Source organism: Rhyacophila brunnea, unplaced genomic scaffold, assembly GCF_057557595.1.
Source record: "Rhyacophila brunnea isolate RB1 unplaced genomic scaffold, BYU_Rbru_1.0 scaffold_136, whole genome shotgun sequence".
Taxonomy (NCBI): domain Eukaryota; kingdom Metazoa; phylum Arthropoda; class Insecta; order Trichoptera; family Rhyacophilidae; genus Rhyacophila; species Rhyacophila brunnea.
In genome coordinates this window covers 459,297-486,359 of record NW_028232792.1, presented here as the reverse complement: position 1 = coordinate 486,359, position 27,063 = coordinate 459,297, and the positions used below count along the sequence as shown (strand labels likewise).

Genomic DNA, 27,063 nt, shown 5'->3' with positions numbered 1-27,063 from the left:
ACATTCTTCAGCAGTGTGGTACAATACTTCTTCCGTTTCCTCATGACCATTATTATAAGCCTGCTTTAAAAGTGTTGTGAAATAGCCTTTCCATCTTTCCATAATGTCCTTCTTTGTGATCAGCATCTGTCCTTCACTATCCTTACAGGAGTTTAATCAGGGTTGATAGGATTTAGTCTTGTAAATTTTCTGGGATCATTGTTTCTTCTTTGACATTCCATGTCCTGAAGTATTCTCTTGAGCATCAATCGCTTTTTCTCTCGACAGAGCTTTGTTGCAGTTTTTCTCTTTTCTTTATAAGTTTCGTAATTTTGGCGAGTTTCCCTTTGTAGGCATTTCTTCCTTGCTTCATTTTTTTCAAACAGTGCTTGCCTGCAATCATCATCAAACCATCCTGCATCTATTTTTGCTTTGTTTTCCCCCAGAATTTCTGTGGCACTCGTGATAACACAGTTTTTTGTATTTAGCCCAGTCCACATTCACATCATCGGTTATTAAAGTCATTTTTAAGTTTGTTTCTATAGATTCCTGGTATTTATCCAAAATTTCTTCATCCCTCAATTTTTCAGCTCTCCATTTAGTTCTTCTCTGGCCTTCTTTTTTCAGTATTAAAGAGATTTTTTGTTTTAATTTTGCTCTCACCAGGAAGTGATCAGAATCGCAATTGGCTTCTCTGCAGACGCGCACATCCTCCACCGTTGTCGCTCTTCTTTTTTATACAAGAATGTGATCATTCTATTTGGTTGCATGTATTACTTCCAGGTATTTTCCAGGTTCCTTTGTGGATATTTTTATGTTTAAACCATGTACTACTAATTAATAAATTATTTGCAGCCCCTAAAAAGCATAGACGTTCACCATTATCGATTGTCGTTTGATGCAAACTGTGCTGCCCAGCTACTTATTTAAATGCTTCATCTTTTCCAACTTTTGCATTGAAGTCTCCCAAGATAATTAGAGCATCATGTGGGAAGACTTTTTCGCAGGCTCTCTGCAGATCTTCATAGAATCTATCTTTAATTTCCTCGGTCGCATCATCAGTTGGGGCATAAACGTTGATGAACGTAATATTGAAAAGTGTACCTTTCAGTTTAAGTTTACATAATCTCTCACTAATTGGCTTAAATCCTAGTACTGCCCTGCGGATATCAGAGCTGATTAAGAACCCAGTTCCATAGCGACCCTGCGTACCTGCAGATCCACTGTAATACAAAGTGTAGTTTCTCTTGTTTATGAAACCTGCGCCATCCCATCTTATTTCCTGCAATACAGTCACGCTCATTTTATACTTATGCAATTCAATTGCAACCTCCTCCATCTTGCCCGGCTGCAACATAGTGCGTACGTTCCATGTGCCACATTGTATATATAATCGTTTGTCCTTAATTCTTTGCTTGTTGGTTTATGGGGAGTCCGGGGTTCGTAATCAGGGTTTTTTTTACCGTGTTGGGTGATTAACCCTACGACGAACCCTCATCCTTTATCCGGGCTTGGGACCGGTCATAGCGTAGGTAGAGTCGTTCCCTATTACTATAGGCGGAGATTGTGACATGGTATGGCTTAGGTTTTTCCAGGCTTCTTTAAACGCAGTTATATAATCAGCATGAACACGTTTTTTTTATTTCTCAACCTCATTTCAATTACAGAGCGAATCGTTCAACCTCAATTTGAGTGTGGTCCTACTCCTTTTTTTAATGTACATTGGTGATATTACGTGGCATTGCAATATTAATTTAATAAAGCATTGGTGAGTACTAAATTTTTTCCTGGTTTTTTTCCCTGCTCCATCACTATACAGAATAGTGGTTTTATAGTCGTCGTCATCGTCGTCGTAGAAAGAGGCAGAAAAGGAAGAGTAAATTATTGACATAATATTATTACACTGGAAAGCTAATTTGCAGTAAGCCCACTTTCGACTTCAATCAAAACATTGCAAAGACCATCAATCGTTTTTGGTTGCAGAGAGTAAAATTATGAATGGCAAGTTTTGTTTTAAATTATGCGCTGGACACATTAGGTTTTGGATATATCAAAACGCATTGTCTATTGTAAACACATATATTTCAGTAATTTTGTTAGATTCCTTTTTCCTTCTGGCGTAGGTATTTTTTCTTTTCTTGCTGAACAAGGTATTTTAGTCCATCTAAATTATTTGTTTGACTGAAATAGTTTTTAATTCAGGTATTCAAATTTCTGACAGACTTCTATACTATGTTTAAAATGTTTATTTGTCCCTTAAAATGGTCGAAATCAGTGTTTCTAAACCTTTTTACAGCTGTGGATTACTGAAATTATTAGAAACGTTTTACGCACCGCTAACGTATAAGGAAAACATATTATATAATATATAATAACGTATGATAGCAGTTAATTTCGTCACGTAAAACCATTAATATATTTAAGGACAAAAACACAATGCTCAAATACTTACAGTTGCACAGGTTTTTATTAAAATTTTAGCATTAGCATTTGGACGCCCAAAAATTGCGGACCACAAGAAAACTTTCTGAGGACCACTGGTCTAAATTATACATTGGCATCATTAGATATACAACCAAGCCAGGGCTCGAAATAGACCGGAACGCACCGGAGCGCCGTTCCTGTTCATGAAATTCTAAAAGATACCGTTCCGGCTCGTGGAATCTTTGAAAATTGCGTTCCGTTTCGTGTTATTGAGATAATATTGCATGTAGGTATATAGTTCTTAAAGTTGTAAGAACTGATTCGTGAGAATATGTTAGGTTATTTATTAACGATTAGTCCTACAAGGTCTACAATATAATATAGGCTGTTCGGTTTTCAGATGTGCTCCAAATTTGTAAATATTTACCCTTACAAGCAGGGCTGAATTTACAAAAAGGGCTACAGGTCCGGGACCTAAATTTAGTAGGTCTACAGAACCCGAAAAATAATGTGAAATCACAAAAGAACCTTGCAGCGAAGGAATACACAAATATACGAGCTTCTAGAATTTTGAAGATAAGAGCCCAATTCTAAGAAAATTGATGAAAAATAAGTGATTTTGCAAAAACAAACATAAAATAATATGAAAAAACCATTAAAAAAATAATTGAAAAAACCAGGTTTTAGTATTTCTCTGTATCCATCTTTCAGAATCGTCCTTGTTTTTCTTATGAATGCCGGATTTATCTGAAATACCATCTGAGATATTATCTGGCACCACATAGTGCAAGACACAAAAACAAGTCATTATCTTCCAATACTGGAGTAATATTTTTTGTGTTAAATATAATAATTGCTATAGGTACTATATAATTATTATAATACCATTAATATCGATAATTCCTAGTGTGTATCATCTGCAAAGAATAATATTTTCCGAATTAGGTACCTACCTACTCGTACCTATTTTAATAACAACTGTTGTTTCACTATTTTTTAACTAAATAAAGTTTTTAATTTTTTTCTTCAATTTTCTAGTAGGTTTTTTAAACGGAATACATAGTTTTCAACTGCACCACAGTGGATCAAATAAACAGATGTGGATGGTTCAATGTCATCTTGCCGAGATAATAATATTATGTAAATGATTGTCGGTTCGTGATTAGACTGTGGTTCTATATCATTTAGTGTTCTTAAAACTGTTGAATACCTACATAGGTAGTAGGTACATCAATATTATTGTATATTTGCATAGTAGACGCTGTTACCTTATGGTAGTGAAATTTAATGCTGCTCTGGTCTTTTCATTTTCTGATGTTTTAAAATAACTCCACAATATTGAAACAAGTTATAATTTTTGGGGGTGTCTTCACAGCCTTTCTGGTGTTTATCATTTTGAAGTGTTTGTATTTTTCTTCACCAATAACTTTTTTTTTAAAATCACAGGGAATAATTTTGGTTCAAGTTTTTCTGTATGAAAATGGAGACCAAGCTATACATATCAACAGACGACGTAATAAAATAATGACTGACACCTTATTTTATCAACCAAAAGTTGAAACGGCCAACTACTATGCTATGACCAATTCATAAATAAAAGCACCATATCTATGTATTAATTAAATACATAGAAATAGGTATGTACCTACATATTATACATATTCGGCGTAAAAACCTCAAAAATGATAATCATGCACGACTATTGCCACTCGATTACTAATGGTAGGTAGGTACCTACCTATCATACATTTTTTTAACTTCAATGTGACCTGTATGGGCATTGGTTAATAATAATCGCTGGCAAGCTATATTATTTCGTCTAGGTATCTTATAGGTTCAAAATGCTTGGGTGACTAGGTACAATGAAAAAATGGCGTTGCGAAAACCTTTATAACATTTTGTAGTCTTGGGACATCTCTCAACAGCAGCCTCAAAATGATTGATTCCTTGCTATAATTAGAAGAGAGGCGATCTTCCTGTTTTTTTATCTTCATAGAATTATTAAACTCATTATTTCGTTCTTCCAGTCAGCTTTGAACGTAATATTAGATTGATTAAGGGCATTGAGGCGAGATATAGGTACCTAGGTACCTAACTTGCCGACAACACCGAGTTGAGTCTTTATTTTAATTGAGGCTTTTCAGCGATTAGGAATGCAGTATATGTATGAATAGAATAGTTACCTAAATTATAATAATACTTATATTATAAGTACCCACATATAATTTGATTTTTCACGGCGTATTGAAAACCTGTGTTATTAAAAATCTATAAACCTTATAGAGATAGGTACCTATCTTCTTCTTATTGTGCCATCCCCTAGCAGAGGTCGACCACCATCAAGGCGATCTTATCTTTGTCGTCTGCTACCCGGAACAGTTCGGTGGAGCTGCACTCGTACCAATCACGGAGGTTCTTAAGCCACGAAATGCGGCGCCGTCCTCTGCTACACTTCCCATTGATCTTTCCTTGAATGACAAGTTGGGGAATGCTGTATATGTGTCCTCTCATAATGTGGTCGAGGTATTGTAGTTTCCTGGTTTTGATACTACGAGTACCTACGTAGAATTTCTCGGTCCTTCCCCATTCGATTGAGAACTTCAACATTTTGTCACCCGGTCAGTCCAAGGAATTTTGAGGATGCGTCTATACAGCCACATCTCTAAAGCTTTAAGTCTCCGTGACATCTCTTGGTTTAGCGTCCATACTTCCATGCCATAGAAAAGAATTGAGAGCACATAACAACGTACCATACGCAGTCTCAGACCTAGGTTAAGATCTCGATTGCTAAGGAGGCGTCTCATTTTGAGAAAGGCGCTCCTTGCGATCTCAATTGTAGTTTTTATTTCCTGAGACTGGTCCCATTTCTCATTGACCCATAATATCTTTGATAGGCAAAAAATACAGCAAATCATTAATAATTTATAATTTTATTATTATGCTGTGTTATAATATGAATCATTATTTTTTACTGTTTATGTGTTAGCAGATCTAAAAAACTATAACGAAGTGATCGTATACTATTGTAAGCCTTTAACTTCCAAGTCGTATTTCTGATATAAATTGTATAAGCCCCACATGCCTATACGCTGAAATGATTCATTATTTTTCTATGTTACTTAGAGAAGCTTCATACATCGATTGGCGTAGGCCGTAGCGTATCGTTATACCGTACAATAGACAAAGGGTTAAGTTGACGATTATTCGTTATAAGAAAACAGGGCTTTTTTTTAAAAAAAAAAGGTGCCGGAACTCACTTCATGTCAAGCTTTTTACTAAATAAAATTATATTCAAATGTCACTTAAATGAAATTTAAAGGAGCTATGCCACGAAGCGAACAAAAAAAGGTTGATTTTTACGATAATTTTTTATTTTAGTCAAAACAAAGCTACAGAAACAATAAAATACATACATTATATTTGAAATATATTGTACAAATAAGACTAAATAAGACTAACTTTAAAATATAATTGTAAATACATATGTAATGTATTTATTTATGAACTTGAATAAAAGTTTAGAGTGATTTCCAAAGTTTTTTCCAATTCTCGTCTGATACATCATCTCGATTCCTTTTCTTAGTGTTAGAGTCTAAGGCCGAATGTCTTCCTTTAAGTAACCACCTATCAACATATTTTGAAGGATCGAAAAGTGTCAAGGGTGGTCCCACGAGTTTGATGAACAAGAGTGCCGAAACTGTTTTAGTGTTTAACGAAGCTCTTGTTGGGGTAATAATAAGATTCATTTGCGAAAACCCCCGTTCACATTCACTTGAAGAAATGGGAATAGAATTCAGAGCATATACCAAACGCAAGAGTTTTTCAGAATATGTCTTTTCGAGAATGTATTCGCGAAATCCACGAATCATTTCTCGTTCATCTAGTTGTAGCCTGATCGAAATGTTTCTAATTTCCATCTCTCCAAATGTCAACCGATTATCAATGTCTTCAGGCCAATATTTTTGGTCAAGTACGCGAGCCCAAAGTGCAAACTCAACATCTTTATTATCTAGCAGCCTTTTTTCAATTGACGTTTTCAACGTGGAATAAAATATTTTCGGATCAATAGGAGGATCATTTTTAGAAACTTTTTCGTGAAGTAAAACTCCACGAAAATGCAGATTGCTTATAGCAGCTGCAGCACATTTATAATAGGGTCCAAAATTCTGTTTTCTTTCTTCAAAAACTTGAACGAGTTCATTTATTTTTCGATTTGCAATGTAAAGGTTCACATTGCGATTTTGTAGGTCCAAACTAAGTTCCGACAATTCTTGGAGAGCGTCGCACATCAATGCTAGATCCAATAAAAATGCTGTTGATGTTATTTTGTTCTTTAAGCCACTGTAAGTACACTTGTCATTTTTATCTCTTGTAGGGTCATTCATCGCTTCTTCAAAATGACGCACAATGGATTCATAATTATTCCACACAGCCGAAACTGAACGAAAACTAGATGCCACCCATCGAGTACTTAAAACTCTTCCGATTTTCAGTACCTCAACGCCTAGTGATTCTGCACATAAATGCAACTCTCTATTATTTTTCGGCGACGCGTGGTATAAAACATAAAGTTTATCAATAAATGATTTGAATCTATTGATCCCTGAAATTTTTTTTACAACATCACTTACTGATAATTCTAATCTGTGATTAGTACAATGCCAAACTATAATTGAAGGAAATTTTTCTGTCAGCAATTTTTTCACTCCATTTTTAGAACCTAACATCACAGCAGCGCCGTCGCATGCAACCGAAACTAAATATTTTTTTAAATATTCTTCTGTCATCCCATATAAATCAAGAGATTGGAGTAATGATTCAAATATTCCTTTTGCCGTTACGTCTTTAAGTTCAATCAAATCCAAAAACAAATTAATTGGTGAATTCATTCCAACACTTTCGACACAGCATCGAACATACACAATGAGGGTGGTTTTTTGGCTTATGGTGGTAGACTCATCAATTATCAAAGAAATTATATTTTTCGATTGAACAATTTCTTTGAAAACATTTTTTCTCATTTCATCACATATATGATTTACAATGTTAACACATGCGTTAGTGGAATGGAGAATATGACCCATTTCGATCCCATTTAGTTCTTGGAGATTAATTTCACTTTCAAACATATTGAATGATTGATTTTCCTTAGCTACTTTATATGCAGTTCGAAAAATGTTTGCTGTTATTACTTTTTCGCGAGATAACGATTTTAAAAAAAGTATTTTCAATCTGCTTTTTTTTGGCTTCAGAAATGATTTTTAACGCTGCTTTGTGTGCAATAGATCCTCTGTGATCGAAAATTTTTTTTCGAAGTGACCCCAATTGTAGCTTCCTCTCTTTCCCAGAATACGTGATTTCATTATTGGCCCATTCTTTGGATATTTTCATTCCCATTGTCGTTTCAGTTCCAAGAGTTCCAACGTTTCTGCAAATTGTGCAGCCAAGTTTCATTTTGTGTACGTTCAACCATTCGTTTTTTGAGCAAAAATCGTTTTTTTGATCTAATGACCAGCAGTCTGGCCAATCGTTTTGAGTTCGACCTTGATCCCCGAGATCAGCTAGAGATGATTCAGGAACATCTACATGTACCGATATTTCCATATCTTCTGTCATCGTTTCTGTTTTGAGCTTTTTATTTGCGGAATCGGCGCCGCTGCCGGTGGTTGAGAAGTAACAGGAAATTTTTTTCATATTTAAACTTGGGGTTGCACTAAATAATATATAAAATAGTTGCACAACACGTAATCGTAACACAAACTGACTAAACAAACGTAAATAACAATATACGCAGATGCTGCCATGCGATAAACGTCAAACTGTCAAAATCATAATACGCAGCATACGTATGAAGCTAGTTACATACGCATGTTTGCTATTTAAACTATACGGTTACTTCACTAACACTAACACGCCAACATTCAAAATGGCTTCCACCTGTACCTTATTTTATCATTTTAACGAATTATTATTGTAATTACTTAAGCGCAAATATTTTTTCGTTTAATTGATTTTGAAATAAAACCGTGAAAAAAGGTGCCGGAACGCCGTTCCACCGCGTTAAATGGAAAAAAAAGCCCTGTAAGAAAATATAATATATTATGAATTTTGCAGCAATGTGAAAATAGATTACGGCAAAGCAATAATTCCTTACGGGGCATCCCAAGTTTTCTAATGCAGCTCGAAGACGGTGAATTCCCATAGCACGGGTAAGTACAGCGCAATTATTTTTTACTCTAGTATGCTTAAAATGTAATGACGTCATTCTTTAGTTCCTCGTACCTACTGCAGGTGCCTGGTCATGCGACTTCGAAACATTTTGATTTTTGATAATAGTGTAAAGATAAACCATCACTTATTTTATAATAATGTAGTGTTTTGAATGTATAGTTTCGTTATAATTATTACATTGAACTAGCTAAAGTTTTGTGATGTGACTTTACTTCATTTTATGACATGTGATTAACGTAACCAATGTCGTTTGCCTAATCTAAATTGTTTTTAGGTGATCGAAGTTGGATCCTGAACAATTATTACCTACCGCATGAGATGAAAAAAAATACTCAGTATTCTTCGCCTAGAGAGATCCCACTTATCATCTGGGTCAATGTCAATGTTGGCGTAAGTAGTAAGTACTTATAAGATTTTACGCATGGAATGTAATGAAGTTAGAATGTCACCATCAATTTCCTAGGGTAAACAGTCTATTGTAGAAAAAAAAACTATCAATTATAATCTGGATGGCGAACCCTTTTGAGTAGGTATATTAATATTTTACTAAATAACTAAATGAATACTTTTTTAATCAATTTTTATGGGTAGGTAATGATTACTCTCTGGTGTTTGCTTTTCTCCATCGCCAACCACCACGTCTCGACACACATAGTCGAGCGTATACCATGGTGTACCGAACATTGGGCGTTTTTCATAGCTGTGCTAAGAGTGATACCTGTAGAATCTTCCCGATATCTCGATTGGCGTGCAAGAATGCATGATTTCTAGTCCAATTTAATCTATTATGGTCATGCCTCAATGAAAAAAGACCTTGCTCATCATATGACGTTTCAAACTTTTTGAAAGAAATAGTGCCCCATAGAAACCAAGTTACAATAACCGAGCGGGTATTAAAACTTACTCGTTTGTATACATTGATAGAAGTACCATGATAATACACCGTTTCATAGAAAATCACAATATTAAAGTGGGCAAGTTTTGCAGAATAGGTCAAAGACATCTTTCAAAAATCTCGAATAATCCTTTTTTTGCAATGTGGGTAAAGTTAATATTTAACTACTTGCTACAATATAATATAATATATATATTAGCGTTTTGGAAAGAAATGTTGTACAACAATAACCCTTATTGCGATGTAGGCAGGGTTAATTTTTCAACCACATTTATCCACATTTTTATGTCCAGAGAGAATGATATTTGAATGAATGGATGGGACCTGTCGGATCTTGATTTCTATTAGCATCGTTTGCGAGGGTCCTTTCAATTTTTCAAATTGCGTATTCTCATATAAATGTTTGTATTCTATACAGGTGCCGTACGTAAACAAAAAGAACTGATGACTTCATTAAAATCTTGGATGCGGGCCGCACCGCGGCCAACATCGATTATTCTAACTCGGAGAAAGATCAGATGCGGTGCCTGGACATGCTCGCCACATACTGCGTGCAGGAAGCTAACCATGAAAAGAATATAAACATGAAACGGGATCTGTTCACCAAAGCCACAAACCTATACACCACTGCCGACAAAATCATCATGTATGATCATGTAAGACGATACCTACCCACTTTCATTACCTATTTTATTCAACCTAGTCAAATTTTGTTCAAATTTCTTTATATATAATAATATGAAGTGAACTTTACAATTTACAAGTTCAATCCATTCACAACATGACTTGGAAAAACAAAATGAAAACAACTGATTTTTCATTATACAACAGCCGAATTTACTTTACCGGCGAAAATGCTGTACATCTGTATTTTTTTTTTTTGCAGAATCTTTTGGGCCGAGCATACTTGTGCTTGTTGGAGGGAGATAAAGTGGTGGACGGTGGATGCGCAATTCAATTTTGTGGTGAATCAATCTTCCAACAACATCCCCTCGCAGTTCTGGAAAGTGTGCATCGCTTTCAATAAAAAAGACTACCGCAGCGCTCTCGGCTTCTACAGGGAAACTCTGAGAACCAACCCCAACCGCCTGGCTGTCCTCCGTCTCCGTTTCGGCATGGGCCATTGCTTTATGAAGCTAAATAATCAGGATAAAGCAAGGTTTGGGATATTTTTCACAGCAAACGTCAATCTGTGAAATGAGAATATACTCATCTATCATTTAAAATAGTTCAATATAATAGTTTAAATATTCAGTTAAAATGAATATCTAGAATTTTTCAAAATTGAGTTTGCACATTTCATCAAAGATCCATTAATTCTCATGTTTTTTTTAAGTTTTGTTGATTTACGGATGAATGCCATGTGCCAAGTGCAATTTTGCATTATCTATCTTATATTCAAATTCTAAATAGTCATGACTCATGACTCTGGATCCAATTGGTAATGCAAGTGGCTAAACATCCATTTCTCATAAAAAAAATATTTTATATTTAAAATATTTTTTCCAATGAAAAACCATTATAGTGTAACAATAATTTAACCCTGATCATCCACAGATACGATTTCTAGTGCGCATGAATTACACAACTGAAAAACATTCTACGAATAATGTTTGCTTTATAATAATTATTGACGTAAGACAATAATAAGACATAAGGTAGTATTATTTTGAAATACGCCATTTCTATTGGCATTTCCCAGTGGCTAAGCCACAACATACGACCGTAGCCATAACCATAATCTAACCTAACCGAAAAAAATATTTTTTTAAATCGGTACATGTTCAAACACGGGCATTACCATGATCTTACTCCCTACTTCATTTATCATTTGTCAATTTATGGCTACGGCCGTATGTTGTAGCTTAACCACTGGGAAATGCCAATAAATATGGCGTATTTCAAAAAATAGTACCTTATTCTTAGGTCAATAATTATTGTAAAGCAAACATTATTCGTAGAATGTTTATCACATTTGAATGGTCAAAGACATAGCTTATAATTAGTATCTTTAGAATTATCTTCAAATGTGTTAATCGTGCCAATTTTTTAATAATAAAATGCCTAATTTTTGTTAAATTTGGAATCACAAAGATTATTAAATAATATAATTTTTTATCGTAAATATGTCACTATATAATGTTAACATTAATTTTACTAATCGTTTTGTAAATGCGTTTAAAAAATAATGAATCTAAAAAATATTAATACCACTGCACATGGATGTACCGAAATATGACTATATTCTAAAACATTAGAGCGAAAAGTTTAAAAAAATACTATTTTATGTAATAAAAATACTTTATGCAGTCATCAAATGTTTAAAATAAATATAAAGGATAATAAGGCTTCAAAATTATATAAATAGATTATCTAAAACGTTTAAGGAATGTCCAGGATTATGCTCTGAATATACCTAATAGGTTGAGCAAATGGCTGACATCCATTTCTCCTAAAAAACAAAATCTGTCAATACAAACCTCTACTCTGTGGAGGCCCATATGATCCTATTAGGATCGGACATGGTCGAAAGAAAAAAGAATACCATAAAAGCTCCATTTTTACCTACGCTGAGCATGTGGGCCGTTAAGTCTCTGTAAAGAAAACATGAAGAAATTATATGAACCTATAATTATGTCTGAATAATAAAATTACATACTTAATGTAAATATTATGATATAAATTTCATATATCACATGAGTATGAAATGAAATTTATGACGAAAAGAATAAAAATCCTTTCTACATAAATTTTAAAAAGATCTCATTGCTCCATCTATCTAGTAATCATAATAGTAATTCAAGAACCTTGTCTATCCGCTTAATTCAGCAGGGTGAAAATTTTTCTCAGTTCAGTTCATTCAGTTGTCTTGTAATTTGTTTTCAGGTTTACAATCCAAGTCCAATAACAACACAGAGAATCGGGGGTTGTGTGCGGAGAACTGTTACTAACTTGCACGAGAAACCGCGACAAGGCTACGCAGTTTGCACTTTCTGCATTTGTCCTGCCGCACTTTGGCCTCGAGCAGATGTATATCATTTTATCGAGGGGATTCAGAGAATGTATGTATATTTTATATCATATTTGTATAGGCGTACAGTTAAAAATATATTTTTTACTGGCCCTACAATCCGATGTGGATCTCGGCTGCCTCATGAAGAGGTCTCATAACAGATATTTTTTACAAGAAATATATGATCGTTTGCTCAACCTATTGGGTCCACAGCTTAACAGTTGATATTCCTAAATAATACACGTGATTTATGAATGTAACAGTCTTCATTGAAAATATTTAACTTGGAACAGCCTCAGTAAAATACCCATTCGAAAAATCTTAGATCTTCTCAAGCTGACTCAGCTGGCATGCGAAAAATCTAGGGTTGATTCCCATGTCATGTTCTAACATTTTTATCAATTAGGTTTGTTTCTGAACCTGTTTCGAGTTATGTATGGAAGATTGATGAATGTTTCATTGTTAAATCTTGTGTAACATCTTGAAGAATCTATAATTTAATTTAAACTATTAAAAAGTACTAGTATGTCAGTACGAAAATTCGAAGAGATCCTTATGATATCTATGAATCAAAATTTGTATATTATAATAGAATATGAACTGGTATTCACCACTTAAGAAAATTGCTTTACAATAATTGTTTTGTTCACCCATACGCACTTGCGGCAGGCCGCTGCGGCTAGCCGGCATACAAAAAACGATATGCGGCTAGCCGCGATGCGGCCTGCCGCAAGTGCGTATTGGCACTAAGCTTTTTATCAAGTCATCATCATCAGCCGGGGTCGATCTACAGTTGGATGAAGGCCTCCCTTAGCTTCCTCCATTTTTCTCGGTCCATAATTCTTTACTGCCACATACATCCTTCTTCTTGATCGTTCACTCATGGCTGAGGATCGTGACCACTTTTTAATTTTGCCATCCAACTTTATTGCTGAGTTTTTTCTTATTTTTTTTATCAAGTATGAGGACTGAAATTTATGTTCTAGTCTATATTATTATAATGTTGTAATTATTATTGTTAATACTGTATGGTGGGCGAATTTAAATAATTCATGCAAAGCCAATGTATAAATATATTAAGTTGTTTTTATTGTATTCAACAATTATTCCTTCACTGGGCTTCCCAATGTTTCAAAAATGTCTTAAAGGCTCAACCAAACAACTAAGAGATAATAAAAATTATTGGATCACTATACGCTAAATCTACCTTTCAATCTTAACGAGATGTAGCTCGTGCACATCTCAAGAAAGTCACTGATCAATTCCCAGATGACATCGAAGCTTGGATTTAATTAGAGCAGTCTGATTTGCAGTTATATCATCCCATTTTTTATTAATATACAAGACATAAACTTTCATTTTTAAAGATATAATAATTATGTATAACCATCTTAGTCATTTTGTCATGTGTCTTTGTTTCATCGTTGATACTAGATAGATCAATATACACTTCAGAGAAGAGGTGTTTATTATCTGCATTGTGAAACTTGTAAAACAGTTTAGAGATTCACACAATTCACCAAGCACGTCTTTATAGCGAGCAGCAGCCATATTGTAGATCCAATTCATGGTCCGAAATATGTGTATCTATTTGACAAGGGTGATCGACTAAATCTCATGGAACAATTTGGGATAAAAAGTGTATTCCAAAAAGGTCTATGTGGATGTTAATCTGTAAAAGACTTGTTTTCGCAGGGTTTAATTGAATTTTAAAAACTAACCCAACACCATCTGTAAGTTGTCTTATTTCAATGAAAAAAATATGCATGACTGACAAAGTTTAATGTGCACTATTTATGGCAGTTCTTAACAGCCTACCTCCACCCTTCACCACTGCTATCTATGCAATGTGCTGCTCACCCATCTAATGGTTAAACAATCAATGAAATGTAAAAACAATAAATTGTTGACTACGTAGTACCTATACGTTTATACAGCAAATATTTTAAGTAATATTCTGTATAAAAACTATATCACGTTTGCTTAATCTTATCAATGCTTTTTTGTTTGCAGTATGAGAATTGTTTGAACAAATTCCACGCTCACCATAATGTGGATGATTTGATTTACATGGCCCGAGCTGTGTCGTATGCGAATCGACTCCAGGAAGCCAATACAGCTTTGCTACGAGCCAGACGAGTTGGGCCTTGTAACGGCTCTCTACTCTACACCATGGTGCTCATCCTGGAAGAATGTCCGCCCACGTTTTGATTGGTCACAGAAGTTTATTACTTTCAATACTTACCTATGTAACTACCTACCCACAGAAAATTGATTAATTTTTGTATCATAAATTTCATGATTTTTCCTTTATAACATTGATGATTTATTGTAATATATTTAGACCAAGCAAAGAAATTACACGTTACACCTCCTTACATTTTTAAGTTTAAGTCGACCACCCAGTTAAGTACCTCTTGAATTGATGATTGTTAATGGAAATAATGTAGTTTAAAGTATTTTAATAAATAATTGATGTTTTATGATAAATGTTGAATTTCATTTTTTCACCCTTTCCTTTGCTCAGCTGTTATAAAATATTATTATATTCGCAGAGAGCATAATATTCATAGACTACAGATATATCTAGACGCCACCCGTTGCATTGCTAAATGAAGCTGCGTGCCATGCGTTTGGTTTGTGGGCGAGCGAACGCATTCGTCTACAAATGTTCGAGACCATAGACCATTTCGGTAGTGCTCGCACTAGACGCTCAGAATTAAAATATAATTTTCTATAATAATATACAAATAAATTATCACGAACATGTATCAACTTACCTATGAAGCGTAATACCATCTTTTTGCTTATCAGTACGGCTACCATATTTTAATAAAACACATAAAACCATCTTTCCTGCTTAAATAACTAAAAATATTTACCAATGACTATGTTTAACACAAAAAATAGCAATTTAGCAACACGAGCTACGACGCTACGTGAAGCGATTTACCACAATTTGTCGGCGATACTTTTGAAAACTAACTTAACCATATGTAGACCTTTTATCTTACTCTAGCGCGTGTCGCAGAGATTATAAGGGTGCCGAATACTTTCCCACTCGCACTCATGCATCGTTTTTGTTCAGGCCTTGATAATATTACTAATTGCACTTTTGGAGGAGTCCACACTGCTCTAAAGGGATCTTATAGAATATACTAGGTATATCACAATATTTGTGAAGGTGACATTCTTTATGAACGTAAAACACAATTTTAAAACATATCTGCTCGATTAATGGAACCGCTGGAAGCTGAGTCCCATTGTATTCTTACCAAGCCGCAAAGGTCAATAATACTAGCATAATTTGTAAAAAGCTTCAGTCACATTACGGCTAGTTATGCCGTAATTGGATATAATACTGGTGACTAAATTGGTAAAGCGCATCGGCCAGAATTCAATGTATACAGGTTCGAATTCTGTCAGGTGTCATATTTTTTTAAGTACCAATGTTTCTGAGTTGTTTTCAAACAGTGCAAGTAGGTAGGTATATTGTTCTTGTCGGTTTATAGGAAGCCAGCGGCAAACAAATTTTGAAAATAGCTGATATACCTACTGGATTATTTGTTAGGTTAGGTTTTCATTTTTGTATTCATGAATTTTGCCAAAATCAGCTATAAAAATTGGCGCGGTTCCCGCGTGGCTTTCTGTAAACTGACTTGCACCGGTATGTAAATCAGTGCCCCGCAACCTTTTCTCACCCACGATACACCACAGGTCTTCACAGAAGACAGTGACACACCGCATGTAAAACAATTTATACACCAAAACATGGACCCCACATCCTGGACGGCGATTCCTGAATGAAGCAGTGCAAAACACGTCACGGAACCGCTTCAACTGAAGCTCGTAAAATTCTTAGTTTTACAGGAGATATTTTGTGTACAGAGCTTCGAGTGAAACGGATAAACGGCATATAAGTGCGAGTGAGAAAGCATTCAACATGCTTATACCTCATGTCCATGCGTTAGAGTAAGATAGAAAGTAAACATATCAAGACGGCACTATTGTCAATGTCATGGAAATTAAATAACATTTTTATCCATTTTGGTAATGACTTCATATTTAATCAGTACTTACCGTTAACGTTGCATGATTAAATCATTCATTATTGAAGTACGTAACCAATTAATCTTTAAACACGCTAGTTACGTCTCCAATATAACAATATTACAACAAGATTACAACACGGAATTTCCGTTGTATTTTGCAAACAAACATGTATGTTTCTGTATTACAAAATCACAATAAATACATCCTTAAATGATAATTGAAACACGAAATAATAATTTCAGCGGTAATATGTGGTAATAAGTGGTAAATGTAAAACAATAGATCAACAGCTTTCTCCAATATTACGTACGATACGAAATCTGACGTTTATTATGTCAAACGCAGAGTTGCGAGCGCCCCTACCGTGAAAGCATGTGTACTACCAAAGCCTGGCCTAGTGACACCCAGCGGTTGACTTTTAATATGCTACAGTTGAAGCAAGTTGTGTAAAGTTTGCGCTACTGGTCACTTGTGCTTCAGTCGTGAATTGCCCTCCAGAAGGGTGACCCCAGACTAGGATATTTGCCCCTTCTACCTATCGCTAAGGTTAAAGACAGTGTGATACTCTAAAATAGAGTTTTTAAAATGGTGTTTGAGGTAAAATTAATGGTATTGAATGTTTGTATTTATTAATACATCCACTTGAATTATGGTTAGTTGTCTGGTTAAGAATATTTGTTTGTCGAATATTGACACAATAATAATAAATAATTATTGTAACCTACAATCGAATGTTTTAAATTATTATTACCAGCGTAGTAAAATAGCGCTGCAGTCAATTATTTTTAATATGTGAGCAAATTTGTAATTTGTGTTTATCTCACTTATCTGGTTGACCTGCTACGCAGTCCCACCCCTGAGCCTGGTCCCCCAGGCTAGAGGCCTATCAGTCCCCCACCCAGTGGGGGCCATGCACCAAAATAACATTAGTTTATGTTTTTTTAGTCGATACATAATTAAATATACATAACAGACGAGGAAGAACTAAAAATGTACATTTGCATGTATTAGTATTAATAACAAATTAATGTGATACCTGAGCTTCTTTCAATGAAGGTAAAAGTTTTATATATTTTTTGACTTGATATTTGAAAAAGCAACTCGAAGTTCTTGGTTATACTACATTCTCGAATTTTTTAATTATAACTTGAGTTGAAAAACTTTTGCACACATATATCGTAGATATGGTAGCTGAACTGCAATAGCCTTGTCGGAAATCCAAGAATATTATTTTTTAACTGAAATCCAGAAAATAGCCAATGGAACATCTGCAAAATTCAGTTTTTAGAGTCCCATCGTTTCTCAATTCAACTAATTCCTCTCAAATTTATAGAGAAAGCGCTTCTATAGAATTTTCGGCATTGGTTGCGAAAGGGTTTCGAATCCAGTCGTATTGATTGTATGAATGTAATGATGAAATTTCTTTTGCTGCAAAGTTAATTGTTTTTGAGACGGATCCAAAATTAATTGCTTGTTTTTAATGGTGGTCTGGTAGGTCCTTTGATACATTTGTAGAGATCCTTGTCTTAACTCCTAGTTTATCAGAGCACGTCAATATATTATTTTCATTCTGACTTTGCATTGTTTTATTAAGTTCATGCAGGTGCTAAAATATATTACCGAACATATATTTTTATATGTACGCAAATTTGGTTATTAAGTAATTATCGTATAATATACTAAATTATTTGTTTTTTTGCAAGCAATGCACCGCGACACACCTACCGTCTAGCGGCGCACCGGTGTGCTATAGAGCTACAAGTCTCATGACAGTGTTAAACAGAGTATGATTCTCTCAGTTCAGATGGCATCCTAGTTATTTTCAAGGAGCGTATGTGGCATAGGTGCTGGTGCATTATGGCTCATCCATCAATATTGACCACGGCACTGGGTGTGTAGAAAATGATGGGTATTAGGAAATGAAAAAAATATCGACGTTATCGTGACATTGTTACCATAGAATACTTCAATGTAGTTACTAGGTGCTGGGAAAATTCTAGGGAGAACAATAATTATCCACTATAACTGCTTAAGCAGGGATGTGGTAAATAGACGGATAAACTTGTATTAAATAGTATTTCCAGTACCCTAAACCTGAAAGGCGCATCACATGTGACAGAAGATTTTGACGTATGATAGGCAACGACAACAAACTTAGTATACATATAATCATAGACAATATATGACAAAATACAAATATTTAATAACTATTAATTATACATGATTCATACGCTGTCATTCGAAACGATAAGGTGGATAATAACTACTTATAATTTTGTTTATTGGTTGTCTTATTATTAAACGTACTTAAAATTGGGATTTTTAAAGTAACTAGCGTTGGATATAAAGCTTGCTCGTCATAAATTAATGCATAACGAAACATTTATGAACGCACGAGGTCTAAAGATACAGTGAAAGCCATCAATAATTTGTAAGATAAATAACAATAAATAGTATAATATTATTATATTGTGACATTGGAGTGATGAAAACAGTTTTTGGTGACAGCTATAACTGTTGCGAATGGCTTTGCAAAGTATATTTTGACGACGCACCAATAAAAATATATACAGGTGCTTTCCAAATTGAAGCACGAAGATGTTGATTATCATTAATTAGTATAAATGGAAAACAGGTAGATAGGAGCCGTATTGGCTGTTTTGCGAAACTCTTTTGATTGTTTTTGTTTTTGGTTGTTTTTGTTCGGGATATTTTGACAGGGTACTTAGTGAAAATGGAAAAATGCGAATTTTTCGCGTAATTTACATGGAAAAACAATAAAAAATATATGAAAAATCATATAATTAAATAACTCAAAGGTATGCATTTAAAAAATGTGGAAAAAAATGTTTGGTGTTAAAACTTGACGGCCACTCAAAATTAATTTTCTAGGTTAATATAAAAGATAAAAATTTGAAAAATCGTGTTAAAATTTTAAATAAATATACATAATCGTATGCACTTAACAAATTTTTTTTAAAGCAAATTTAATTGTTCAAGTATCAAGTCACTGAATTAAGAGAACTAATATCTCTCACGATATAATCTTTAAAACAAAAAAAGCACGTGCACAAACGTAAGCTAATAATAGGCAAATTGATGACCTAATAAAAAATTAAAAAAGTTTGTTGGATGGTTCTACTTAACGTTCATCAAATATTTCATATCGAATAACTCACGCACTATATGAGAAAAAAAATAAAAAAGTATGCAGGATTGCGCATTAGCTATGCGAAAAGAGATTTTACTAAAATAAATATTTTTAAACCCACGCAGTCAGGTTTTACATACAAACTTAAAAATTAAATAGCGCGCTGAATTCAGATGAAAAGACAAAAAAGAATCGTGCACTAACGTTCACTACCAACGCACTAGTGCTTACAATTAAAATTTTGAAAAAAATATAAGTTTAGTGACACAAGTATCCAGCATTTAGCTGGGTCACCCAAATTGAAATGCGAATAACCCCCTTAATGTGCGTGCACAAACGAAATAAACGCGTGCACAAACGTGCACTAACGATGCACAAACGAATGCACTCAAAAGAAGTTGAAATTTCAACATTGGGTGACCCAACGTTTAGCTGGAACACCCAATTTGAAATTGGAATTTTTCGGTTATTATAGGTGCACAAACGAAAAAAAATCGTGCACAAACGTGCACTAACGATGCACAAACAAATGCACACAAAAAAGTTGGAGTTTTAACATTGGGTGATCCAGGTAAATGGACCTCGAATGCAAAGGAGTGCAGCGAATTTAGAACAATAAGTTCGATGATCCATATGTTAAAAGTCTTATTAAAAATCATCCATAATAGGATTTTTCAAAAATGCGAAGAAGCTTTTGGCTTCAGAAGTGGTTTGAGCACTCGCGAAGCACTTTTCAGCTTGAATGTTCTAGTGCAAAGATGCCTAGATGTTAATGTTGATGTTTATATGTGTTTAAGCATTCGATACTGTTAGGCATCCTAAACTTCTCGAACTCTTACAGGAGAAAGGCATCGATGCAAGAGACATTCAACTGATAGCTAACTTATATTGGAATCAAACAGCGAATATTAAGATTGAAAACGAAATCAGTGGAGACGTAAAAATTCATCGCGGTATAAGACTGGGGTGTGTATTGTCACCTTTGCTATTTAACATGTACTCGGAAGCTATTTTCAAGGAAGCCTTACAAGGTGAATCGGTGGGTATTATGGTTAATGGCAAACATATTAACAATATACGATATGCCGATGATACTGTGCTGATTGCTGATAGTTTAAAGAGTTTACATCAATTGGTAGAAAAGGTTTAATGAGGTCAGTAATTCTTATGGTTTAAAAATGAACGTCAAAAAAACAAAACTATTACTAGTATCAAAAACAGCGACACCAGACACCAACACAATTTTTGTCATTAACAGCGAACCAATCGAACGTGTGACCCATTATAAATATTTAGGTACATGGGTCAATGAGAAATGGGACCAGTCTCAGGAAATAAAAACTAGAATTGAGATCGCAAGGAGCGCCTTTCTCAAAATGAGACGCCTCCTTAGCAATCGAGATCTTAACCTAGGTCTGAGACTGCGTATGGTACGTTGTTATGTGCTCTCAATTCTTTTCTATGGCATGGAAGTATGGACGCTAAACCAAGAGATGTCACGGAGACTTAAAGCTTTCGAGATGTGGCTGTATAGACGCATCCTCAAAATTCCTTGGACTGACCGGGTGACAAATGTTGAAGTTCTCAATCGAATGGGGAAGGACCGAGAAATTCTACGTAGGTACTCGTAGTATCAAAACCAGGAAACTACAATACCTCGACCACATTATGAGAGGACACATATACAGCATTCCCCAACTTGTCATTCAAGGAAAGATCAATGGGAAGCGTAGCAGAGGACGGCGCCGCATTTCGTCACGGAGACTTGAGGCTTTCGAGATGTGGATGTATAGGCGCATCCTCAAAATTCCTTGGACTGACCGGGTGACAAATGTTGAAGTTCTCAATCGAATGGGGAAGGACCGAAAAGTTCTACGTAGTATCAAAACCAGGAAACTACAGTAACTCGCCTACATTATGAGAGAACAAAAATACAGCATTCCCCAACTTGTCATTCAAGGAAAGATCAATAGGAAGCGTAGCAGAGGACGGCGCCGCATTCCGTGGCTTAAGAACCTCCGTGATTGGTACGAGTGCAGCTCCACTGAACTGTTCCGGGTAGCAGACGATAAAGATAAGATCGCCTTGATGGTGGCCGACCTCCGCTAGGGGATGGCACAATAAGAAGAAGAAGATTATTATCATCTGGATACTAATTTCAACGCGTACCTACAAGCGGAACATTAAAATTTATAAGGTCGAACAATAGGTACCTACGCAAAGTAGGTATGTTTCATTAAATATTCATACATTGTTGCAAATATATTATGATCGTATGTAGGTACCTACTTAATATATTTTTATATTCATATATTTTAACCTGATTGATTGGGTAACATTCTGATTCCGAATATGAGCAACTGGGTTGAGGATCGTCATAGTTGAATAATTGGTGTGTTGTTTTTTCAACGTATTCGTCCTTAAAGTCAATTACAGGCCGACATTCATTCTCGTATTTTACAGGCGATATTATATCCGTTAAAAGATTCTGGAAAAAACAACGGTATAAAATATTATATTAGGTATGATCACCGCTAGGGAATCCAATCCCGAGCCAAAATTCTGATCCCGGGATTATAATTTGACAATCCTGGGATCCCAGGACTGGTCCCGGAATTGGCATTTTTTCCAATGTTAGAATAAAAAAAATATATTTACAAATAACATTGATAAAATCAGTCAAAAATAAATCTATTATAATTTATACTATTTAAGACATTTATTGTTAATATTGTATATCTACGTTCAATATTAAAAATACATAAGTTTAATGGAGTAAATTATATTGTAATAAAAATAATAATGTGAATTCTATATGAGATTGCTGTTTCTGATAGTAAAGACTTAATGAATGGATTAGCGAGATTTAAAATATTAAAGCAAATAATCATGGTGTACTTTAGCCTTTTCGCTTCTGATATGAAACTGCCGTAAAACGTATGACATCATGGTGGAATAACTTGAAAAGTGCGAAGCATTGTTTTTTTCCAATCTTTCTCATTTTTATTAATTTATGTGAAAAAATAAAATGAATCAGCAACTTACACATGGGTATAAATCAAACTTCATTCAAACTCAGTTTATTTCTAATGTAGTTATTTGTTATTAAGAGTATTTTTTCTGTTATATTTTCGTTTTTATTTTATTTTCCATAAAAATTGATAAAAAAATCAAACCCGAAAGTTTCGGGATTATGTTTATGAATCTCGGGATTCATAGGTATCGAAAATAGCTTGGGATCCCGGGATTGGAATCCCTAATCACCGCCATCTTTAGATTAATAAAGCCTGAGCATAACTTTTTGCACAAGCAACGAGTGGTCCACTTTCAACTGTCAAAATCAGATCCCAGATTGCTTGACATATTGATTCGCCTCGTTGCAAATTGAATTATAAAAAAATCTCAAATCATATATATTAACTATCAGTGAAATTATTTATAAATTTAACAATATACATTCCTGTTATTCATCAGCTGTCAAAGTCAGAATAGTCCTTCATACAAAAACCGGTGGTAATATCGATATCCAAAAAATATGTGGCATTGATCTATGCATTACATTTATAGAAGGTGTGTTAATGCAAGTGTATTATTTATCATGTAACTTATCCATTCAAATTAAACCATTCCCTGTGTGAACACGACATAAACGTCAGTACGAGCACTCTTGAGAACAATGACAGGCAATGAGAGTTTATACATAGACAACAACGGGCGGGGCGGAAAAAGTAGGACCAGTCGTTGTGAATGTATCGGCTTTCTACTTGAGTCGGCAATGGTATGATACAAAGTAAGCTTTAGTGTAACGATGATAATAAAGCTTGTTTAATAGTAGATAGTCATATAACGGTTATATCTGAAAATGTTTCCCCTAAAGACGATACCTTGCACATGCATAGTGCGAATGCCCAGTAATAGATTAAAAAATCATCATTCGTACATGAGGTGGCTACGGCTGCCATCTGGGAAAATATCGGATGGTTTTAGTTTTTCAGTCAGGGCTCGAAATGGCCGGAGCGCCGTTCCGGTTCTTTGAAGTCCTTAAAAATTATCGTTCCGTCTCGTAGAAAAAATAATTAGACCATCTGAGTTTAGATAAGCCATAAAACAAAATATGTACACACTCATTTTTATGAAATATGCATAAAATTAGATAACTATCTTAATCTTTTCTGAAAATCATTAAGCGCTTCGGTTCGTAAAATGTTCAATTTCGAGCGCTGTGTTGAGTCAAGTTCGTGCAACATAATATTGATATACAGAAAATAGTTTTTAGCTCGATAGCTATTATGGTTGTAACAATCATGTTTCTATGATCTATAATACAAGCATTTACAAATTAAAGTTGACCATGTACGATGATTATATGGGCCTCCGCGGAGTGGAGTTTGTATTACCTACCAGCTTTGTTTTTACGAGTAATTGGTGTTAGCCACAGATGCTCTGGGTCCACACACAATTTGAAACACATGTGAATTTTGCCAGACGTGGGATTCGACCTAGGGACCTTTGACATTATATTATTTACGATATATGTGTACCTATATTCATTAGCAAACAATGAGCAGAGAATTCTAAATAATTACAAGATAAAAAGAACTTTTTATATACTTACAACGTTTTTAAATTTTCTGTTGAATCATATAAACTTGACTTGACTAGCTTAAGCGATCAAAAAAATTGTACTTTAATACTGAAATGTCATATTGATTTCCATAGTAAAGGTATATATTAAGAATTTTGTTGTTAGGACCCCAGACCCCTAGCAACCAATAATGGTGTTGAAATAACTTTTCACACAAAACAGAATTAACTGAAAATGAATTCAATTCTACTTAAAGATGGCTAAAAGTATTATATAAATGCATTGGCACCGTGTTCTGATATATTCTAAAAGTTTGTAATGTCTAGCTAGTCGGGAAGTTAGTTAAAAATCGATTGCAAGATTTGTACCGGCCAAATAAGAATACGAGCTAAGAAAAACGTTGTAAAAAACAGTTTCTGTCTCACATAATATAAGATTTATATGCTCTATAGGGGGTAAAATTGTCTAAATAACTATCTACTTATATTGCTTGAATTGTAATTGCCAATCGGTATTCAAATATTCTAACTAAAGGAAAAGTATTGAAGACTCGATAAAAGAAGTATTGATTCTTTTGGACGGACCTAGTTATATTAAATTATTACATTTATCGTCCACAAAGATTTTCCATTCAGTTTTAACGACGTCACAGTGGGTTATTTACGCTATTGAACAGTTAAACCCTTCGAATTTAGTTGTCAAAGTCACCAAAAATTAAATATAACCTACAATAATTTTATTATCAAAAACTAACCTCAGAAATGTCACTGACATCGTCAGAATTCTCTTGCTTTATACAATTATTAGTGAAGGCATTCAGGTTGTTTCTATCAACTATGGGCACATCAAACCAATCATGTCTTTCTGAATCGAATGGGAATTCACCTGGTTCACGTTTTACGTCCATTTTGCAGACGCAAGTCGTTGTTTTTCTGTTTCTACAGAGACGACATTTTTTAACCAGACTATTTATGTATTGCCATCTACCAGTGTTGCCATCTTTTCAAAGTGGAATTTCAGTACAGAGCAGTGTTGCCATCTTTTTCTATACTGATTATAGTACAAAGGCGTAAAAGTTATAGTATTTCTGAAAAATATATAGTACAGGAACATTTTTCGCCTTGAATCCTTTAAAATTATAGTATTTTGGTATATTTGGCGTAAAATTATAGTATTTTACGTTTTTCGGGGAATTAAAATTATAGTATTGTACTATAATTATAGTACGGTTGGCATCACTGGTACAGAGCCTCCAAAATTATAGTAATTGGGGGAAAAATATAGTACGTGTTGTCATCTGTTGAAAATGTGTAGGTTTTTTGTTTCTCAGAAAAAAAAACGGATAATTTGAGAAACTCATCGGAGTTGATCGGAGGGGTATCGTATCCTTTATATTTAGGTAGGTACCTTTTCAGACCAAAAATGCTTAGGTACCATAGAATTCAAGAAATTTGATTTTAAATCAGTGTCAAGAGATTTTTTTACGTTTTTCGAGCAATTTTATTTCTAAGTTCTCCAAATCTTCTTATATTTCAAAATTATAGTAATTTGCAGCAAACGGGAATATGAAAATTTTAATACTTTTTACATATGTTTTCCGATATTCATAATTTATTTTAGTATTTTGGGCGTACTATAACAGTTTCATATCGTACATAATACGCGGACCAAAATTATATTACAAATACTATAATTAGAGTACGGTTTGCAACACTGATTGCCACTTTATAATTTTACGGCCCATTTACCTGGGTCACCCAATGTTAAAACTCCAAATTTATTTAGGTGCGTTCGTTTGTGCACTGAACTTGTGCAATATGAACCAATTCACGTAATAAACCTTCTTCTTCGGCCTACCCCGGCCTATAGATGAGGCATATGAACACCAGTGGCGGCTGGTGATAATAAAATTAGGGAGTGCAAAAAATAAAGACATGCTCCTTTTCGTGGTATTGAAAAAAACAGAAATAGCCTTCGTGGTGGAGGTAGGCTTATGCTTAAATATAGAATATATCTTGAGGATTATGAAATGAAACGACGCGTACATTCACGGACAGCATTTATTTTTTGCCAAAGTTACAAAGTTCACACTTCTGGTATGATAAGTATGATGCAAAAGGCATAGATTCAGACTCTTCCAGAAATCGTAACTGATGTAAGTATTTTCGACATGTGTCTTTGAGAAAAGCCGCAAACTCCTCATTTGTGTAACCCCGATAGGTAGTTAGTACGTGAGCCATGGCCATTACAATCCCTTTCGCTTTTTGCATCTAACATTCTTTTCATATATGCGCGGTATAATTTGGATAAATACGAGGGTGGGTCAATAATTCCTTAGAAAAAAGCATTAAAACACTTTTTATTTTTGTATTTTTTTTTATTTCTCACCATAATCTCCTTGGAGCTCAATACACTTGGTTAGACGTTTCTCAATTTTTTTTAAACCGTCAGAAAAATAAGTTTTCGGAAGGTCCTCAAAATAAGCATTTGTCCGATCGATGACTTCTTCATTTGAAAAAAAACGTTGTCCACTTAGCCATTTTTTTAAGTTTGGGAAAAGGAAAAAGTCACTGGGGGCTAAATCTGGTGAATACGGTGGGTGGTCGACCAATTCGAACTTCAATTCTTCAATTTTAGCCATTGATCGTAAACATGTGTGAACACGGGCATTGTCCTGATGAAAGAGGATTTTTTTCCTGTTTAAATGAGGCCGTTTTTCTTCAATTTTGTTT

At 34.4% G+C, this 27,063-nt stretch overlaps 2 protein-coding genes across 2 annotated transcripts; one reads left to right on the top strand and one right to left on the bottom strand.

Moving 5' to 3' along the window:
• Positions 1–296: 296 nt before the first annotated feature.
• On the bottom strand, positions 297–25,289 carry LOC147076014 (uncharacterized). The gene is made up of 3 exons (XM_085941759.1): positions 25,086–25,289; positions 22,067–22,234; positions 297–2,285 (listed from the first exon to the last, which is right to left on the bottom strand). The coding sequence occupies exons 1-3, from the start codon at positions 25,236–25,238 to the stop codon at positions 2,283–2,285; spliced, it is 324 nt and encodes a 107-aa protein (XP_085797885.1). The 5' UTR covers positions 25,239–25,289; the 3' UTR covers positions 297–2,282.
• On the top strand, positions 8,694–14,753 carry LOC147076015 (uncharacterized). The gene is made up of 5 exons (XM_085941760.1): positions 8,694–8,740; positions 8,909–9,031; positions 9,948–10,185; positions 10,416–10,713; positions 14,556–14,753. Exons 3-5 carry the CDS (start codon positions 10,178–10,180, stop codon positions 14,751–14,753), a joined length of 504 nt encoding a protein of 167 aa, XP_085797886.1. The 5' UTR covers positions 8,694–8,740; positions 8,909–9,031; positions 9,948–10,177.
• Positions 25,290–27,063: the final 1,774 nt, after the last annotated feature.

What these genes read in the sequence shown, in the direction of transcription:
- LOC147076014 (XM_085941759.1), bottom strand. Translation starts at nt 25,238, where the DNA reads ATGGACGTAAAACGTGAACCAGGTGAATTCCCATTCGATTCAGAAAGA. An exon ending in ATGTCAGTGACATTTCTGAG is followed by an intron (nt 22,235 to 25,085) that starts GTTAGTTTTTGA and finishes TGTTTTTTCCAG; the next exon opens with AATCTTTTAACGGATATAAT.
- LOC147076015 (XM_085941760.1), top strand. An exon ending in GGATATTTTTCACAGCAAAC is followed by an intron (nt 10,714 to 14,555) that starts GTCAATCTGTGA and finishes TTTTGTTTGCAG; the next exon opens with TATGAGAATTGTTTGAACAA.